Source organism: Haliaeetus leucocephalus, unplaced genomic scaffold (genome assembly GCF_000737465.1).
Source record: "Haliaeetus leucocephalus isolate CR32 unplaced genomic scaffold, Haliaeetus_leucocephalus-4.0 Scaffold175, whole genome shotgun sequence".
Taxonomy (NCBI): Eukaryota; Metazoa; Chordata; class Aves; order Accipitriformes; family Accipitridae; genus Haliaeetus; species Haliaeetus leucocephalus.
This window is the reverse complement of record NW_010972611.1, coordinates 1277636-1298759: the sequence shown is the minus strand read 5'-3', so window position 1 is coordinate 1298759 and position 21124 is coordinate 1277636. Positions and strand designations below refer to the sequence as shown.

Sequence of the window (21124 nt, the reverse complement as noted above, 5' to 3'; positions counted from 1 at the left end):
AATCTCTCTTCTATCTCAGCAAGGCCAACTGAGCTACAGAACAGGAAGATCAAGATGGTCAATGTACTTTATTCATGAGAGAAGCTGATTATTTTGAGAAACATTGCTAGGACAACAAAACAAAAAGTCAACACTAGCACTTGGATGCTGAGCTGTTCTCCTGCCACTTCCAATGGGAGCAGAGCTGCCCCTGAGCAGGGACAGGCTCTGTGCTGGCCCTGGTTCCAGACAGTGCCACATTCCTGTGAGAGCCAGGCTCGGCTCTTCCTGCTGTCCAGGTTGCAGCAGGGTTTTTGAGCTCTTCTTTCAGGAGCCTAACACAAAAGGATACAAGAGGCAGTTGCTGCCTCTCAAGCAGTTTCTACAGAGCACGATGTGTGGTAACCAGGGCTCAGCAAGAGCCACCCTTTACCCTCTGAAAAGATTTTTCTTGAGATGATGGTACATAGAAACTTCAACATCAGCTGGATCTGGAAACAGAAGCGCAAGTTGCTACTACTTGGAAGCAGCTAAGAGTGTCACTACAGCATTCCTGGGTGGGGAAGAGCAGGTAAGACACAGCACAGGCATGGCTATGGTGAAGAGACTAGACTAAAGCTGGAATGATGGGAGGTGAAAGTTTCTGCACTGTGCTGTGAAACGAGACCATTTCCCTCTGATCTCACACCTCCCCAGGACAGGCATGCCCTAGCGGAACTGGAGTGGGCTGATCCGCAGCCCGATGACATCTTTGCCAATCTCCGTCACCTGAGGAATAAAAGGGAGATGATTAATGCTTAAAAGCAACTCAACAGCCCAACCCCGTATGCAGCGTTCAGAGCCTAGACAGTTCTCAAGAACACATGCTGCTGATCACTGCAATGTCGGTCCCTGAAGGTAGCATTTAAACTACACAGTATTTCACAATTCCCAAACTGTTCCACCGCACATGCCAAGCCCTCCAACGTTCAACTTCACCCAAAAACTATGCCAAGTTAGGGGCAAGCATGGGGGAAGCTGCTGGAGGGGACTCTCAAGGGAAACATCACAGGTTAGGAGTGGGTGGTTAATAGACGTTGAGACTCCCTTACTGTAGTGATGCGGCAGATCTGCCCATGGAACTCAGGGCAGTAGCAGGCTCCGCTTAGTGGACACTTCTCCACGGGTTTGCCACGATAGATGGGTCGGTAAGAGGCAGCACAGATGTCAAAGGGGTTGTGCATGTCATAGTTGAGCTGGTAGGTGTCAGTGAGATTCTTCTCACATGCTGACAAGATCTTGCGAGTCTGCAAAAAGCAACCACATCGACCAGAGAGGCAGCTAGGAAGCAGTCCAAATAGGGTCTGCCACAGCACATATTTCTACCCATGCACCTCACAGACATACCTGCTGGGCCACCTCAGGCTTTGGACCCAGCTCCAGCAGCCGACGGGCAAAAGCAGCAGCTGTCTTGAAGTTTTTGAGTTTGAAAAAGAGGTTGAGAGCAGTACGCAGCACCAAGATCATGTGGACAGGCTGCAGGTTGGAGTGGGTGAAATAGGCAGCCATCTGCATTAGGGAGAAGGAGGGAAAGTAGGGATACAATCACTACCAACCACGTAAATAACTGGATGCCCTGAAAATGCTGCAAGAAACCCCTCCCAAGTAATCACTGCCACATCCGCTTTAAAGGAGGAAATGGCCGAATTTGGGATTTCCAATGCCTTTTTAAACCTAAAGGCTACTTCCCCCTCGTGGTGAAGAAATTCACAGAGTTTCTGTACCTCACAGATTCGCTTCTGCTGTTCCAGGGTCTCTTTGGGCAGCTTCTTTCGCTCAATCTCCATTGAGAGTCCTACAATATACTCCCGGCAAATGGCTATCAGCTGCTGGGCCTTTCAGAGAGGGAGACAGAGTCAGGCATTTGGCCTCCTGCCCCACAGGCACACAGACAACAGACCGAAGAGTATGCCTCTCACCTCAGCAATCTCCTGCTTGTTGTCCACCACCAGCAAGGGCACACTGAGCAAGATGGAGCGGAACTTCTCCACGGCCTCCTCAAACTTGCCAGCCGTAGTGAGCTGGTAGCACAGCTGCAAGCGCTGGATCAGGTCATTGAGTTTCAGTCCAATGGCAGGGAGGGCATTCTTTAAGCCAGCTTCTTTCCTGGGGGCACCAAAGAGGGGTTGGGCGTACAAATGGGACCACTGCAGAGGCCAGCAGGAACACACATATTGTCAGCTCAAATGAGATGTTTTGACCTAGGGCCACGCTGTTTTTCTTTGCCATTAGCTCAGCACAAAAGACATATGTGCTTCCATAATTCTGCCACCCACAATGCCCAGCCCTCTCTGCATTAGCGCAGGCTGGGAAGTCTGGCTCATTTTTCTACAGTGGCTTCCAGGCACCACTGTAAAAACAAACCTGTGGTTCTCTAGATGCCTCAGACCAGCTTTGTCAGAGGCAGAGCATTAGAGCTAGAAAACACAGCATCCCAACTGCCTCACCCTGGATTTAGTCTCTAAAAAACATGAAAGCAGTTCTTTAACATCTTTACATCAAACAGCAAGCAGCAGAAAAATCCCACTAAAGACAGAATGCTCCCTATTTATATCCAGCAAACAGGAAGCTCCTCCGTTCACAACAGAGGGAGGAGACATTTCTGGCTACAACTGTCAAGGAGTCTGGGAGGTATATGGCACAAGTTAAAAAGCACACAAAAGGAGCTAACCCAATTGCTTACCAGTTGCGATGTGGGTATCCATACATGGTAGGGAGACATGGCAGGGCTTGGTAGGTTGTACGGCCACGGGCATAGGTCTGCAGGAACAGCTGCTTGTAGGGTCCAAAGTTTGTTACTCCTACCTGGTCATGGAGGAGCTGAAATAGACACATTGGTCTGCTGAGTAAATCTTATCCAGGGCTGTACAAAGGTCACACAGACATCACTCAGGCTCACAGCACCTCTTATTTTATACCCAGAGAAAAAAAAATGCACAAAATGATTCACAAAAGGACACAAAATGAAGCTTCAGACTGGATCAGAGACAAAAGTATATGGGGACAAGGGCACAATCTTTTCCCTAGAAACTCCAGGGGAAACTTACTCTCATTGCTGTCTCAAAGGAGCCTGCCAGAATGTGGTCAACAGGAAGCTGAGAATTGTTACACCACACCTACAAGAATGGAAGGGGAACTTATACAAGAGAAATTGTGTATACACACAGATTTGTCTTATCTATCCTTATCATCCCTAACCCCCCTTAAGAAAGTTCCTATGCTGTGCTCACAGATGAGTGTTAACAAGAAGGACTGAACCCAAAAAAACAAGTGCCAAAGTAGAAAGTTTCTGAGAAAGACAGTCAAAGACTTGTGCCACTACCTGAGCTGGGCTGGTGCCCTTGGTGGGTGGCACAAAGAATCCATCCTCTGCTGCTCCTGCTGGACCAGCAGGAACATCCTGGGGGAACACACAGAGCAGTGATTAGTGTGGAAGTTTCCAGCACCCAGATGAAATGAGAGCTGGCCATAGCTGTGGTGACCAAGTCACTGAAGAAGCCTGTAACACATTTCCCCCACCACAACCACCACCACAAGCTGTCATTGCCTTCCCAAGTAACTACAACTGTGCTACTTAAGAAGCCTCCTACCAGTTCAGGGGGAAGATCCAAATCTTCTTCAACTTCCCATCCACCTCCTTCTTCCTGGCCTTTACCTAAACCTTCCTCTCCAAAGCCTTCTCCAGCATCCACAAAGCCATCTGCACAGAGGGGGCAGGGGGGAAACAGTCAGAGCTCTTACACAGGCACACACTTACACTTCTGCAAGAAAAACTCTTGGATTCACCCACCTTCATCCAACTGCAACTCTGCATCTTCTCCCCAGCCTTCAGTGCCAACAGTGTCAATATCGATATCGGCAGCTAAGGCACCCCCTTTGCCTACAAAAAGGGTAGGATCCTTCATTTACAAATCTCCGAGTGGGTCAGGTGTTAAGCAAAGAATTACATTAGGCCAGCACCCTCCCCTCCAATTGTCAAGTCCCATCTTGTGCTAAAAGGCCAAAGATTTGAGAGATTTGCTAAAGACGGTGTAAATGCCAAGCTCAATTCCAACCTCTGCTGGTAACACACAACAAACCTGAGGTTAACAGCAACAGTTCAGGAACCACGGGGACAAACATCTCCATTTTGCATATCCCAGCTTAATGCAACTTTCCAAATACAAAGCAATACCTTTGCTAGCAATTGTTCCTTCGAAGAACCCCTTGGAGACAGTCAGCAATGGCCAGTTGGTATCCAGAGGCATGACAGGAGCAGGAGGCTGCAGCAGCTTTGCATTGTGATCAATGTCTGGAATCTGAGCAGAGAGGAGCAAAAACCAGTTAAAGGCCACATAAGGAAAATCCCATTCTTTGACCTACCCGCCTCCAAGCAGCACAGACAGTCTCAAGCCTGCTAAGTGGCAACTGGAACAGAGATGGTTCCTCCCTCCCAGAAAGAAGCTGCCTAGCCAGTCACACTAACACCAGATCCCACTGTCATCTTCTTCCCAAACTCCAGAGCTCTTGAAGTAGAAAGCATTAAGTCAGTTTGCTAACCGTTTCCTTTTCAGTATCAAATGTTTCCTTCAGACTTTCAGCTTCCTCATCCAGACCATGAGTTGCAGCCGTGAGATAGGCTAGGGACTCTGAAATGAGATACAGCTAACGTGAGTGCGGGTTCTTCATTGCCTAGAGAAAGAAAATTTCTCATACCTGCATGCATGGCCACACTATCACAAAGGAAAGATTAGCAGCATACCAAAGTGTAGAATCACACCTTTGGGGGTGTTACTGGATTTAGGACTAGAATGTGTAGGCAACAACTGATCATTTGAATATGCTCTACAGTTGATTCAGGTTTCCTGGATGGTATTCTAGCTCTTGGGTTACTTTCTGCTCATCCGATTCCGTTTCTCAGGTAAAGGATTATAATGATCTGTCTCCAGAGATTACTGTTCATCCCAACAACCTCCCCAGCTTCTCCCCAGACAACAGGGACACGTTAGTCTGATATTACTCACTTTGCCCACAGTTCTTCAGGATCCTCACTCTCTCTGCCACATCTCCTAGATACAAGGCATTCTGATAGTGGCCACTCATATCTTTACGGATCTCAGCTAAACCAAAAGAAAAAGAAAGTCACAATAGCTTTGCTGTTCTTAGCCTCCACTGTGATGCCACTCACTCCCTCTGGGAATGACACTCAGATCCTCTTTATCTCATCCTTCTTTGCCACCATCCTGCCACTCACCTATCTTCATCATCTTCCGAAGCTTCTCCAGATTGCCAGTGATGAGATAGAGGAAGGAAAGCTTATCAAAGTTCTTGGTGCGCTGGTAGCACATCTCCACAATCTGATGATTTCCCTGCAGCAATGCCACCTCTCCCAGTTTCTCCCAGCAATTCTTGTCATCCAGAGCTTTGGCTGCTTCCAGAGCAATCTAACAAGAGAACTGATGTGGTTACAAAGGCTTTGCAGAAAGCAACTTTATCTGCAGGCTTCTGTTCATAATGCCTGTGATGGAAAGCATGGGATTACAAGGATCACCGCACTAAATCATGCCCCTATCCAAAGGCCTGCACCTTAGTAAGGCTGCTGTCATCCTCAACTCTATCACTCTCAGCTAACACTTCTTCTTCCCAATACTTCTCCTCCTTGCAGCAAAAAGTAAGGTTTGGAAGCGATGCCCCAAAAGACGTGCCTTTCTCACAGCACCACCTGCTGCCTCACCTCAATGTTGCCACACTCCAGTGCCAGGCTGAAACGGGTCTTCTCATCCTTGACAAAGTGCAAGGCCACCTCTGGGTAGCCCTTTTTCTGCAGGTAGGCAATGATGGACTGGCCCACAAGCTTAGCATTCCTCACCATGTGCAGCACCTGCAAAGAAAAGGCTCAGGCACTGAAGCTGTCAACAACTTCCTTTACCCTCAGGTATATGTCAAGGAAGAGTACAGGGTTTCTTACATCTCCTCACCTCATCATACTTTCTGTTGATCAATGCCAGCTTGAATTTGAATTCTGTGGGATCAATTGTGAGGACCCTGGGGCGGCACTCTCTGTCCAGGCAGTACACGTTGTTCCCCTTCACACGGGTAACATAGATAGGCAGGTCCAGGGTGCGGATAATTCCATGATCCCTATGCCAACACAGCACATGCATAACATGCACACCAACACAACACGTGCATGACTACATTCCCTACCTCAAAGAAATCTCAACACTCTGTATGTTATTTTAGCCTGCATTATAAAAGCAAGCCCCAGTCAGAGGAACAGTGCAGCCATCCAGCCCAGCAATAAAATACCAGTGCACAGGGTGAGCAACCAAACATGAGTATTTAGCTCTAGCTGTATTTGGGTACGTCCATGCTGTAACAGAAGTGCTGTTTCACAAGCACCAGCTTCAGAGTCTGCCAAAAAAACCCCATGGTAGTCTGCACAAGGCCTGCCAGTTCAAGGACTCGGCGCATGACTCCCAGACTCACCCGGTGGTGACAGCGTATTTGATGTGATTGCTGGTAGTATAGATGAAAACACCGCTTTCATCCCAGGCACCGCTCTTGACACGGATGTTTTCATGGATGTTACACAGTGACTCCAGCTTTCTGTTGCAGATCATGATGGCTGGAGAGGAAAGCCGAAAGAAATAAGGCTAGGGAACCCTCTACTGTTAAACACCTGCCTCTGAATTATGGCTTCTTTCTTCCATAGTCCCAGCAATAGAGACTATATTCAGAGTGTCAGACAATAAGGATATGACGGCAACCACAACTAAATTGTCACTATCTGCCTTTGCTTTATGAAAGAGATTAGCTGGATCATTCTGAAGAGTACAAGAAGCCCTCTGTTTTACAAACTTGCGGAAAGGTTTTGCTGAAGAGACAAAGTGGCAGGGCTCACACTGTGAATGTCTTCAGCTGCACCTTCACTGCTAGCCATGGCACTGAATGGTTTCTCTAGCGGGCCGTGCTAGCGGGGACACTGCTCCCAACCAAGGAAGGAGCTAGTGTGCTCTAGGATCCACATGAAACACTGCACCCCACCACCACTTACCATGCTTAGCCAGCAGAGCTACATGGGACATGTCAGCTGACCAGATGACGTATTTCACCTTGGAGATCTTCACTGAGGCCAGAGTTCTGGGAAAGGACAGCACTGACATCAGAGAGTTGAACAATATCCCTCCGACAGCAAGCTCTATGATCAAGCTGTATGATAACTACCAGCGCTCAACACCCCGAACCCAATTTGCAGATGTGCTGAAGCCCCTTTTTGCCACTCTGGAGCTATAAAATCATGAGGTAGAACTGAGTGTCTCTGCAGTCCAGTACAGCAAAACAAACCTCTCCCCATACCTGTGCAAAAACAAATATATTTGTATGACAATTGACTTCAAAACCTGGATTTCTGAGGGGGTTTTAGGGATAGATTTAACTGAACAAGGGAAATAAGGCATTTCCAAGCAGCATTTGCATTGTTTACTTGTAACTTTCCCAACAATTCTGGTAAGACAAAGGCATACAAATAAGGAAATGAGACAAGTTCTGGGACATAAGCAATCAACATAGACCGTATCTATCTGTAGATAATCCAGAACCTTCTCAAGCCTACCAAGATGGCCAAAAGCACCAACTCCTTGCTTGTTTCTTTGTGGCTAGCAACACATACACCAGCACAAACATGCTGCTAAAAGAGCATTCTGAGCAGATATAAAACCTAAGGGACAAGACATCAGGCAAGCTTAGCTTGATTGAGTTTGGGTTTTTTGATTTCTCTCCACTTTTATAGCACCCGATTCTGTAGTCACGGGATTTACAAGGGTATGGCACACATCTCCCTGTGATCAATGGCACGATGCCTGCAGCATAAATTGCACCTTGGCTATGTTTACACTCTGCTCTTCATAACAGTTGTTAGCCGTGGTTTGGATCAGTCTGACAGAGCCTGCAGCTGATGCTAAATTCTGGAGTGCATTAATAGCTATTACTTGTCCCCAGAGGGCATACACCAGCAGGATTACAATATTAAAACTTCTCCCTGCAGACTGGATCTTACCGCTTCTGTTGCACGTCAAAGAGGGTGATGGAGTCTGCATCTCTCAGTAACAGGTTCCCTGTGCCAGCGTAGAAAATCTCATCACAGTTCGGCACCTGCACCTTCTTCGTGATCTCATTCTTCAGGTTTTTGATTAGGATCTGCCATTTGATAAGAGGAAATGTAACAGCACAGGACAGTTAAGTAGATTCTACAAAGAAATTTAGGATTATTTTAACTCAGAAATTTTGTATAGCTGAATCTCAGTGACAAGAGGCCAAAATAAGAGCTGCAGCTTTTCTCAAAGCAGGATCAGACTTTATCCTGCTAGAAAACCCAACCTCAAGTTTGCCAGGGTGCAGACACAGTGTATCCTTCCTTTTCAGCCCCACTGCTGTCATTACTAGCTGGCTGATACAGTTTGCAAACCCCCTCTACAATAAGGATATGAACAAAGTAATATTAGGGGAAAGCGAGAGAGAACACAGTGTAGATAGAAAAAGGAAATTATGAAGTTGAGAGGGGTGAATGGCAAGTGGAGGAGGGAAAGGCAGGGAGGAGTAACAGAAAAGGCATGAAATAAATTTGAATTTACTAAGGCAAAAAATACCCTGAATTATTAAAAAAAAGAAAAAGAAAAAAAAAAAAAGAAAAATACAATTCCTGCAAGGGGCAAAGAGCAAGACTTTTCTTCCCCTTCACATCAAGTAAATTCAAGCAAAGAAAACTTTTCATGACTGTCTTTCCCCCTTCTTTCTCCTATTGCACTCCACAAGTGAGAACAAAGAGCTTTAATTAAAAATCTAACCTGTATTTTTATCATTTCCCCATTACTTCCATGCTGTGAAAGTGACCTGGGTGGCTTCACAGTCCTGTTCTGGTCAGCTTTCATTCCTGAACTTACCTGCTCTAGCAGGCTTCTAGCAACTGAGCTACGATGTACTGTTAAAGAAGTTAAATAATATTTCAAATACATTTTCACTGTACTATATTTCTTCATGTACGTCTGCAGCCCACTCTCTACTGACAATGCTTTGCCAGTCTACTTGGATCTCCAATAATTCTGTTAACCCAATCTCCCCGCTTTCCATCTGCATGCTTCCAAATGACAACATACCCTGTTAAAAAGATGACCCTATTAAGCTTGTCCCCTTACCGAATGCATGCGATCCAGGACTGCAAAGCGGTTACGAGCTACCCACACAGCTGTTAGCCCGGAGGAACGCTTCCCTTCAGGGGCTAGGGAGAGCAAAACACAGGCAGTGAATAAAACCTCTGGCAGGCTCTTATGGCAACACATTAGTCAGTCTTGTTTGATCCCATCTTGGCTGTTGTAGCTGCTTCCTAGTAATTCATGTTTAACCTGAGGCTATTCAAAAGACTCATTTCCTCCCCTGATGTCCTTTCAGATCTCAGTGTGGCCAGCGCCAGCCCTTCTCTCCAGCCAAGGCACAAGACAAGTGGCTGTCTGTACCGCCAATGCCACTGCTTGGCACTGAAGCAGGCCATCCTGGGTGACAGCACCGTCTGTCAAGCTAACGAGCAGAGCCTTGCTGGCCAAACGAACTGAGCAGCAAGGGTCCCGGCTTCAACGTAAGCCCCCCCTCTCTCCCCCCCGCAAACTGATATAACGAGCTGGAGGAGAAAGGCTGCACTCTCCCCAGCACGCAGCTGTTCTCCCAGTTTTAAAATGCTAATACAAACACAGCACTCTGCATGTCAGACAGCACAGGAAGAACAGTACTGCAGGATGTGTATCAGATGTGGAGAAGGCTTTTTGCAGCAGCGGAAGGGAACAGAGTGAGAGCTGCTGCTGGTTTTGGTAAAATAAAATTTTCTTTAGCTCTCAGCCCCTTTTCTCACCAGTCCTGCTGCTCAACACAAGTGTTTTTGGAGATTCACGCGCTAGACCAAGCACTACTTCACGAAGCATAGTGCCATTTGTGGCAGATCTACATCCTAACAAATGATGATTTAAACCTGACTGGCTTGCCCCTCAGCCCTCATTTAGTACCCAACACAAGAAAGACTTGGCCAAATTCAATTCCCAGCTCTGCCTGGGGTTTTCTGATGGCAACTTCAACTGTTTTTCTGAACCTCCACAATGCAACATTTTTACTGGCTTTAAGTCTTTAACGCCGACTGTAGATCAGGCAGAAAATGATTGAAATATACTACCCAGAAGACTGTTAAAGAGTGACAAGAAAGCTTCCCTTGTAGGTCAGGTAAATAAGCTGAAGGACATGAGGATGACAACTCCAAGGCACATGTTAAATACCTACATTATAGTCCTGGGAGATCATCAGAAGGTTGCACACATAACAGCTTGTTGGAGAAGATACCTACCAACCAGTAGAATTTTATGCTATTCTTGAAAATGCACTAAAAGTGCATGGTTTTCATGAGGCCTAGACATTTCTTCCTCTGGAAGAAGAATATCCCCTTTTCCTCACTTAAAGGGTCACAAGCTGGGTGTCCCCAGACAAGTCAGCATTGAACATCTCAATCTAACTAAATATTTGAAAAACATTCAGTAACATTTAATCTATGTAAAGTTACCATAAAGCTCCCTTTCTCTTTCTCTCTCCAAATACACCTGCTGACTGTACTCAGCAAAGAAATCCTCCCTTCATTAGACCCACAGAAATCAATAAATCGATGAACAAGTGAGCTGGATTCCAGTCTAACTCATTCATCACTCCCACTCATTTCAAAATCTTTACTGCCGTGACGACAGAGGCAGGAGGAACCAGCTGGAGTTTCAGATCCCAAATGGAATTCATAGTTAGGAGAAAGAATTATTTTTTTTTTCCTAAATCATGTTCTGATTTGTAAATTGCACAAAACTGATCTGGAATTTGTGGAGAGGAAGAATGACTACTGGCACCCTGGCATTGTCATTTTTACAGCCACTTTTCAGAGTATGAAACCTCTTAGAACAAAACATATCTGGTTAAAATCCATCTCTGTCGACAAGCCAGGAAGGCTGCCTGCTGCGTTGAAAGGGAAAACAGAAAGTTCCTAATAACAAAATTATAAAATATATATTTGTAGCAGTAAAAGTTTGAGATGAACATGAATTTTTCAAGTCAGTGTAGTGTGATATAGTGAGCAGGAAGCCTGCCAAATGATGTGTGCTGCAGGGGCATTGGGAAACACAGAGAAAGAGTCCAACAAGAGAGGCTTAGAGAAAAGAAGCTTTTTTTATATATAACACACACAGTTGGAGAGCGGAGGAGGGGACAGCTACATAGTAATAAACATGCACAAGGACTAATGTGAAATAAGAAATGCCTACCATCCGGATTCTGGGAGTCTGCATCCTTGGGAATGGTGTATAGGTCATAAGTACTGTTCTCTAAGTTACTGGCTCTCTGCAGAGAAGGGGAAAAAACCATTTTGAGATAGGATTTCACAGAACCAACATTCACAGCCTCATGGAAAGTTCCTTAGCACATTATGCAGCAAAACTGACTTACTGTGCAGAGAAGGACGGCGTTCTCAGCTGGGTTGTATGACATATTGAACACAGGGAACTTGGAACCACTGAAGAAAAGAAGAGTCATGAAGAAAAGAGAAAGTTAGAGTGGACCAAGATTGTTTCTACTAAAGTCATCTTCTGGTAAATGCTCTTCATTCTCTGAAATATACCAACTACCAGAAAAGCTCAGTTTTGATTAATTTCCTGAATCAAAACCATTTGGAAACACTGTAAGAGCATGAGCATTTCCTGAATGAAAGAGCTGGCCCTTCAGCTTGAGACTTAAAACTAATTAAAAAAAAAAAATTATATCTATGCACAGATAAAAATTGACCTAAAAAACTTTTTGTAGGCTTTGGAAGTTCATCTGACAGAAGAGTCAGCTGAAACTGAAGTATGTGAATACAATAATACGACCTATCAGTAAGCAAGAAACTAACAAGGGATTCAGGATACTGGCAACACCTCTTGTAAAACAATGAGCACCATCTCCTACCTTCGCAGCTGCATGACAGCAACATCTTTTGAACTGTTGAAATCAAGCTGGCGGAGGAAACGGTCCTTCACATAATACAGCATGTTCCCATGCACAGCATAAGCAGGCCTCTCACGCTCCAGTTTGAATACAATCATGCCACCGTCATGGCCTGAGAAAAGGCATGCAAGAATTCAAACATGAATTAAATCCTGTGGGTTTTTTTCTCATTATGAAGATGACACTACCAAGCCCTTCAAACCAAGAAAGAGCTAACAAAAATCATAACCAATGACTGGAGCCATGTCTGCTACACCTCAGCCTGACTGAATTAAGTGATTCCTCCTAAGGGCCCACACCCCTTTAGGTTTCTTAATAAATCTAAGATCTGACGCTCTTCTAGAAACACTTTGCCTCGCTGTCACACATTTCTTTAAGTGTTAATAGACCAGCATGGGTTCCCCTAGGATCTGTCCCATCCCTTCTTAGCCTTAGAACATTTAGCTAGTTAATGCAGAGCCTATCTTGTTCTAGCTTTGAACTACAGCTGATACAATGAGATTGTGCTCTAGTAAATAAGGATCTTTTCCCCACAATACATTTAACAAAAGCATCTGCAAGTCAGTGTGTTCTGCAAAGTGTGCTAAGAAAAGCACATCCTATATGGATTTCCTATATGGAAAACATTTTCTCTTCACAGCAACCTATCAGACACTGAGTAGGAGGTTTTTTTACCTGCAGCAAAGAGGTTGAGGTTGGGGTGAGCAGCCAATACCCAAAAGCGATCATGATCACGCCGAAAGGTCTGGACACCCGTGCTAAATGTGCAATAAAAGGAATAAAGAATATAAACAAAATGGAAACCTTGGCGTAAACTTCAGTTTCCAAAATGAAGATCCTAAGTTTTGCCATCCAGACCATCTCCAGCATTCAGCACAAGTCATCCACAGAGCATAAAAACACTGCATTCAAAGCCTTCTGTCAAATAATATATTCTCATTTAACATATTTTCAGCAGCAGTATCACTAGATAAGTCAGCCCTCTTCCACTTGCTTTCAGACAATTAAAAGCCTTGCTCTTAACGTGTGTCTCAAATGGACAGAGAATGTGAAAAACACGGCTTCTCATTCATGAATTATCAAACACTAGCACTGATGTTTTAAGACCTGCTAGTGTTCGGTTTCTCTAAGAATAACTGTAGGTCTTACATACATGTAAAAACTTTCATAATAAGATTGAGTCAGATGCTTGACAAGCACTAACCGTTTAGACATATCCCAGACACGGATACTCTTGTCTTCTGAATTGCTGAGTATTAGCTCCTGCCGTGGGTGAAAGACAGCGCACGAGACGTTGTTGTAATGCCCCCGGCAAGTGTCAACCTCCCAGGCCTTCGATTCTAACAAGAAGTGGAAAAGAATGAGGAAAATAACACTTAAGCACGTTAAGCTCTGCCATAGCGGAAGCAGAACAAGTGCTTTATTATAAAGCAAACTGCATCAGCCACTAGTTACTATACCATTCTCTGCAATTATCATCAACAATGCTTGGGATTATTTACCGCTCTATCATACAATTTTATTATTATTATTATTACATTTATCACCTCTCCCTAACCACTACCACAGCTCACCTAAGAGAGACAGATAAGCTAGATTACTAAAGAGGTGATAAGAATTGTATATAGTTTAGTTGGACTGAGCTGACAAAAGCACAACTGGTCCTGATGGAGGGCTTCTGGCTCTCGAATAATCTCCATGTCTTATATATTCAAAAAACTTCAGAGTCAAGTTTTTGTACTCCTACAAGCTTCTGCTCAGCAGTGCATGCAAACCAAAAGAAGCTAGAAGTGTTCGCTAGAGAACTGAGCTCTCCTCAAATTGCAAAAGCCAACGCTGCTTGGGATTATTTACCACTCTATCATACAGACACGTTTGCAAAGTGTAAATTACCTCCAGGTTCAGCCTACAGATATTCAAACATAAATTTCAACTCTTAACCCCCTTCTCCCTGTGGGCTCCCCCTGGAGAATCCTCTTACCATTCATCCGCCAGATCTTCACTTGCCGATCATCAGCTCCTGACACAATAAGTGGCATTGTAGGGTGGAAGGCAGCCCAGTTCACCCCACGATCGTGGCCCTACAGGCAAAAAGAAAACAGTCACTCGAAGCAATCTGGTGACTGAATGGAATGAGCAAAGGAAGGACAAAGCAACAAAGACTGCAGACAGGCTTGCCAAGACACAGCTTTCACTGTTTTTATACACCATGTTGCTCATACCAAATGCCTACAGATAGTAAGATTATAGATGCCCACAATAATAAGCTTTGTGGATACCGTTCTTCACCAGTAGAGCAAAGCTGACGCTCAGCAGCAGAGCAGCACTGCTTCCTAGCTTTAACAAGCCATTACAGAAGGCTGTCTCTACCATAATCTCCTCTGTTGCTTCCAGTAACACAAGGCAATAACATCTGCTATTTAACTGTGCTTTTGGCTGTACAGAGAAAACCGTATCTGTTTGGTTACAGTGCAAACATCTCCAGATTTCAGATTTTAAACTCAGAAAAAGTAATGCTGTAATCTAAAGAGCATATAACTCTACAGAGCTGAGTTAGGTGTTTCAACTCTTTTTTTCCTCTGCTATTTTCCTGGGCTTTTAGAGGATCATTTGTGTTACAGAGATTTTGCTAAATAAATCTGAAAAGATTGTACTGCACACACACATTGACACTGTACCTCAAGAACGTGCTTCACAACCGCATCCGTTGTCCCAAACAAATCCACCCCTGTTATTCCCCTGACATCCGATTCCACAGCTCCAGGGGACAGGTTCTTCTTCCTTAGGCCTTGTGGAACAAAGAGGAAGGAGAAGCAGGGGTGGAGGAAGCAAAAATCATATTATCAAGACAATGTTTCTAATTTAGCAACAAGTTGAGCACTCTCCCTGTGCTGGGAACTTGAAAGAGGGTGAGAAACATCCAGGACTCCCTTCCACTTCCTCCAAAAGCTCAAGCTCTGATTAGACACACCAAAAAGAAAGTTTGCAATGCAGCAAATCGTACAAAGGATCACCTCAGCTCACTGGGACACAGACAGCAGCACCTCAGCAAAGGAGGACCAACGCATTCCGATTTTTCTCCCTCTGACCCCTTTGCTAATCTAAGCTTGCAACTTTCAGGACACTTTCACCCATGCCACTTTGATGACCTCTTGGTTATGGATTTGAACAATCTGCCTGGACACAAAATATTTTCTGGAGCTAAAACTGTATGAAATAAAGACTGTTCCCAATTCTGAAGAAAACTAAGTCATCCAAGTTAAAACAGACCTGTATCTGCTGTCCTTCATTAAAACCCAACAGAACACAATAGGGAAACTGAGAATCGAGAAAAGCTTCTCCTCCAACAGTGCACAGGGAAAAGACTGTACATGTAACACTCTAAAACAAAACTTAGAAAATGTACTTTTCCATTTAAGTACTTGGCCCAAGGATGCTACCATGAAATTTATCAAGGATAAGAAAAAATTGTCTAGGATAAAAGGAGAATTGCACTGGTGTGGATGCCAAGAGAGAGGGAAATGTAAGAAGAAAACAAACAATACTGAAGACAAAAAATTATTATTTTCTTGTTGCAATTCTGATTCCCAAACTCCTCATGGATTAACAGCTCAACATCTCAACAGCCTCTCTGGCAAAGTTAGTCTAATGAAACCAACATGTTAAGCGGTGTCTCACAGCAAAGCACAGATGCTCAGCGCACTGAGTGAGGTGCACATACAGATGGCCCAGGTAACGGTGAAAGACTTGAATGGCTGAGTAGATACTTCTACAAAGCTGACACAAAGTACCCCAGAAAGGAGGAATAAAACATCCATAATCCAAAAAAGATGAGTGAAGAAACACCAGACTTTTGGAAGGGAAAACACTTGAGCCTTTGACAAGCCAGTGAAACAGGACTGGGACACAAGTGAAAAATTTCTGGCATAACTGCACAAATTGAGAGGAAAAGCAGGACACTCACAGAACACACCAGCCTCCTGTGTTGCTCTGGGGAGGGAGCAGGGACAGAAAAGGGACTTGCGGCAGAAAGGCAGATATTAGGCATTCTGAGGTCAACTGTTAAAAAAAAAAAATCTGAAAAGGAGACTCAGCTCAACATGCACACAAGCACTCAGGAGAACAGGTATTAAAATAACCAGAGTGAAGGGGCAACATGCTCACTGTGAATGACAAGTTGCAAGTTAGGAGAGAAAGAAAGCAGACAGTGCTTTGCAAATTCTTTTGGTCTATTCTCATATTCAATGGAAACTAAAGAGGGCTCTCGGGTGCAGACTCTTTCATTGCTGGGCTCAGATTCTTTCCTGTCCCTGTAATCCATCCACATTCAGTGGGTAATCAGAGAAGTGCAGTGGAAGCTGAAGCTGTACCAAAGGTTTTGCCAGCCATCACCATATGTCCACTGAGGGTGCTCAGAGAGAGGCAGTCTAGGTCTACAGATGCTATCTGGGGACTCTCAGCTCAGGTCTTCCCAGTCCCAGGGCTTCTCAACATTGCCAGCCCAAACCTTCAGGTGATCCTCACTTAAGCTGGTCATCCAGATCGACTAAACAGAGCCCTGACAGAACAAGGGAGTTTCCTGCCAAGAATCAGACGTCAACATTTGCCAACCATGAGTAAGGTTAAACAGGAGTTGGTGTGTGATGTTAGAGCACACACAAAAGCAGTCTGATCAGGGTAAGACCACTAAGACCCTCCTTGGGGGTTAATATTTATAAAGAGACAGAGGAAAAACAGAAGATTATTTTGTAGTTTCTGCAGGTTAATATCAGCATCATGAGCAAGGACTTCATTCCACAGCATCGGTGAATAACACAACACAAACGTTCATGCATTTTAATATATCTAAACAAGCTTATTCTGACTGCATTCACACAGTCTCTCTCAGGAGATTAGCAGGAAACAGACCCTTTAACCTTGAGCATACTTGTTTTGCATTGAAGATCCTTTTGCAGCAGGTTTCAAACCAAGGAGCACTATCTGTATAGGAATTCAAAACAACAGGGCCATCTTCACATTCTGGTGCCCAGTCTGGGTCATGCTCCTCATCCCTCACACTCTCTGCTGAGGCTGACAGTTTGGGGAGGAGGATTTTGCAATGTGACCTTTAAACTCACTTAACTGAGGGCATCAAAGAACCAGTGCTCATAATCCCTAAACCTGCTGAAAAAAAATCCCCACTGATGTCAGCAGAAGCTGCAAGTTAATAGCAGCACTTAGAAATGGAGTTAAAGCTCAACACCAAATGATGCTCTCTATGACTAGGATTATGTGCACAACAGACATCAGACAAAATGGGGGAATAACCCTTCCCAGGAGACTGCTAGAGCCAGAACAGAATCCTGCTAAGGATATAAGTCATTGGGGGGAAAAACTGGGGAGTGGAATTGTATTTTGAATCCGCTTCTCGACTCTCTGTAGGTTTTTCCACACACTAGTATTCTCGCAGTGTCATGTCTGACTGGAGTGACAGCTGAGTCAATAATTCACCATGTCTCTAAAACCCCTCATCACATATCAGCTGAGACAAAAAGGTCTGTACTATCTCCAAACCAATTTCGCAGCTGGAACTCTGCTGAGAGAGAGTGTTTGTGGGAGAATGCAGCAGCAAAGCTTAGTGGCAGAATAGCTGTTAAACTCCCCATGCTGGCAGTATAGACAGGGGGACAGGTTTTAAATAACCAGGATGTCCTGCCCCCAGCCCCCACTGTTGACACAGCTGGCCATGTCTGAGCGTGTACTACAAACAACGCAGTGTGCCCAACCAAAACTGCAATGGCGAGAGCGGCAGGTCGGATGAAGCCTGTCTCTAGAATAGTTTATGCAGTAACACCACCAGTATTGCCCCCGCCAGCCTCCCACCCATCCCTTATCTCCACCTAATATTTTCTCCATTTCTAGCTTTTCATTTAGGGATTATATTTCATTCCATTAAGTCACCTTGTGGCCTAGGTGACTAGGCCTTTCTATAACTAAGAAACAGCTAAGATATCAGCAAAGTACTTTGGAGTTTTGACTTGCAACTCCTGCCCTGATCTTTACGCCACACTTCATTTTATGAAATGGACAAGCAGACTGAAAAAGCTGAAAGAATCCCTAATAATATTAACTTCCTGTCACCACCCACAACTAGGCTACCAAAAAAAAAATCCAAACCCCAAAAAACCAAAACCCAACAGAGGCCTTTTTATCCTTCTCTCAGAATGAATGACATATTGCTGTCTCCAAGAGTTTTTCAAGGGGATATAGGTGGTCCAGAAATTTCTAAAATCCTCCTACAAGTCTGTCACATCTGCAAAGCTGGTCAGTTGACAACACTATTTCCCTTCTGACAGCAATACTTGTTGCCTATATTGGCTATAAAACCAGACTGGGAGATTAGGTTGCAGAATCTCCATCTTTAGAGGGTTTTTTGGCTGCACAAAACTACAGCTCACCTCATCTACTGTCACAGAAGACTTGCTTCAAGCAAAAGGGTGGACTAGATGATGCCCAGACCTTCCTCCCAGCCAATATCCTATGACTTCATGGCAGCTGAGGGGAATAGGTCCCCATCAATAGAGAAATCTTAATTTTCTCCTGAGGCTTCTGCAGTCAACAGGCTCTCTTCCCGCTCTTAGATCCGAACCCCTCTTTCCTGCCTCAGTTGGCTTTCAGCAATTGCAGTTTTGAAGTGGGCTTTGCCACTGGGTACCCCCTTGATCTGGGCAGCTCACCAGAAATATCCCAAACGCGCACAGTCTGATCCAAACTGGCTGACACTACCAGGTCCTCAGAGGGGTGAAACTGGGCACACATCACATAGTGGTTGTGTCCTGTCAGCACACTACAACAGAAAGGACAGAAAATACCATATGAATATAAGATATATTAATACACATTACAATCTGCACCAACAGCAGTAAGCTCAGTCTCGGGTAGGATGATGAGGAATACAGGATTGCTAAATAAACGCTACTCTTCACGAGTTAGCATGACTGAACACTGAGCACATCTGTTTTTACATTCAAGGGTCAAATTCTGATGTCAATAACTTCAAAGGCTCAGCACTGACATGTATGATTTTAACCTCAAAAATCTTTCAACCAAACACGTGAATTTACGAATACAAGTCTAGTGGCATCAGAATAAACAAGCAAAAGACAAGACTGACGGAAATATTCATAACTGATATCAGTTCTACTCCTTCAACTAAGCACAGTTTCTGCTTGAAAACAACAGACAGCTCGTCCCCAAACGATGCAGTTATTTTTTAAAGCAACCATTGATTTTACCAAACACAAGTTCTGGACTGCCAGTTCCAAACCCGAATGGTCTGGTCATCAGAAGCACTCAAGATCCAGGGATATTCCTAAAAGACAAAGTATTCTGTATATGAAGTAATACACACCCCAGACATTCCCTCCCTACATGGTATTTTCCAACTGTCCCCAGGTATGACCCTTTTTAAATCTTATTTAAGATCTTGGAGGCGGAATTTATGCCTCTTACACCTCTACAGAAGACCACCATATCTGGAGCGCCCTTATACCAGCAAGACCAGCACAACTTCTTTAGCAAAGGTTCCCAACCAGGGGAACAAAAGAGATTCCCTTTCACACACAAAGGGAGCAGATGCCCATCACTGGGGTAAGGACGAGAGGAGCTTACGTGGTGGAAGAAGGTAGTGCGAATGTAATCCAAGTGCCCGAGCAGAGTGAAGAGACAACGGCGCAATTTGTAATTCCAGACCTGCACAACACAGAAGTAGAACAATGACGGTAGGTGCCGCCGCCTGCTAGATTTTTTGCGTGCATTCTCACGTTTCAGTTCACTGACAAGCCTCTCCTTCCATTTTAAAATGCGTTTCTAATGCAAGCTACAATGAGACTTCAACTCGCTGCAGTTAACTCTAAGGTCCCGGAAACAGGAGAATCGCAATTGCCAAACCCTGTTTCCCTCCCACACACACTCTTTCTCATCTTTTAACCGGTTTCTTTGCACATTCCCTTCCCTGAATGATGCCTTTTAGAGAACAAGAGCTAAAGGGGTAAAATTTTACCTTTATTTTGTAATCATCACCTCCAGAAACAAACAGAGGCTGCTGTTTGTGGAAATCAATACCTCGAACGGGTCCTACAAATAGGAAGAGCAGGTTGGACACAGCAAGATGGCTGACAGCTGAAGCAGTCCCTTGTACCACTTAAAGACTACAACTTGCATTCCTCCTCGCTCCTGTTGCTATTGATAAATTAAGAGCTTCAAAGCAACAATAAAGACTCATGTAACAGTCTGACATCTCACCCCCAAACCCATTCCTTTCCATCAAGGTGCCTGCAGCAACCCACCACAAAACATCCAGGCCCTTCAGATCTGTATTTACAGGTTTATTTTCATACCAAAAATAAAACTACTACCCCACTTTATGCATGTACAAGCAATGTTCAGAGCCAGCAAACTGGCCACAAAACAACACAGGCTAAAACTGAGAGGCTCTGAAGCCAAACAAGCAGAGGCCTCAGTAACACTTCAGCAGAGCCGCCCTTCCTCCTCTCGCACCCCGGTTTTCCTCCACACGCAGGTCTCAACACCTCCCCCCAGCACACTGACCGTCGTGCTCATCGAATTTGTCGATAAGGGTGCACATTCGATAATCCCACAGCTGGATAACGCCATTGTGCAGGCTGGTGAGGATCCACGGCCGCTTGGGGTGAAAGCTAAGCCCTGCCGAGGTACAGAGATGTGACAGCGAAGCCTCCGCGCACTTGGGAGCCCAGAGGCCCAGAGCAGCCCCGGTGGAGCCGTTCGCCCCGTCGCCCGCCCCGCCCCGCTCCGCTCAGGGACTCCAGGGGCGGGTGAGAGCTCCCGGCACGGCCTCCCCAGGAGCTCCCAGAACGGCACAAGCCCGGTCCCGCTATTACCTTTCACCCGGGCCGACTTAGTCTCGAACTTGGTCAGCATCGCCCTCCACCCCGGCCCACGGCAGGGCCACCTCCCCAGCCCTCCACGTCGGCGCCCCGGAAGTGCCCCAGCTAACTTCCGCTTCCGCCACCTCCCCACCATAGAGTGTCAGTCCTCCCGCAGGTGCAGAACG

The 21124-nt window shown here is 45.1% G+C and overlaps 1 protein-coding gene across 1 annotated transcript; it reads right to left on the bottom strand.

The window, feature by feature from the left end:
* Positions 1 to 100: 100 nt before the first annotated feature.
* COPA (coatomer protein complex, subunit alpha) lies at positions 101 to 21060 on the bottom strand. Its single transcript, XM_010564141.1, has 33 exons — positions 20952 to 21060; positions 20641 to 20754; positions 20093 to 20166; positions 19702 to 19782; positions 19326 to 19402; positions 18768 to 18877; positions 14730 to 14839; positions 14033 to 14132; positions 13256 to 13391; positions 12727 to 12809; positions 12013 to 12163; positions 11515 to 11581; positions 11334 to 11409; positions 9192 to 9274; positions 8057 to 8196; positions 7055 to 7140; positions 6487 to 6625; positions 5976 to 6138; positions 5732 to 5878; positions 5252 to 5441; positions 5022 to 5117; positions 4558 to 4646; positions 4193 to 4316; positions 3809 to 3898; positions 3609 to 3718; positions 3341 to 3418; positions 3066 to 3134; positions 2702 to 2838; positions 1938 to 2124; positions 1743 to 1853; positions 1366 to 1527; positions 1071 to 1265; positions 101 to 747 (listed from the first exon to the last, which is right to left on the bottom strand). The coding sequence occupies exons 1-33, from the start codon at positions 20989 to 20991 to the stop codon at positions 688 to 690; spliced, it is 3675 nt and encodes a 1224-aa protein (XP_010562443.1). The 5' UTR covers positions 20992 to 21060; the 3' UTR covers positions 101 to 687.
* Between the last annotated feature and the right edge of the window lie 64 nt (positions 21061 to 21124).

Excerpts from the sequence above, each read along its gene's own strand:
- COPA (XM_010564141.1), bottom strand. The coding sequence starts at position 20,991 with ATGCTGACCAAGTTCGAGACTAAGTCGGCCCGGGTGAAAG. Across the intron at positions 7,141-8,056 it reads TTTGACGTGCAACAGAAGCG|AACTCTGGCCTCAGTGAAGA; the intron begins GTAAGATCCAGT and ends GTCCTTTCCCAG. Across the intron at positions 4,647-5,021 it reads CCTGAAGAACTGTGGGCAAA|AGTCCCTAGCCTATCTCACG; the intron begins GTGAGTAATATC and ends ATCTCATTTCAG.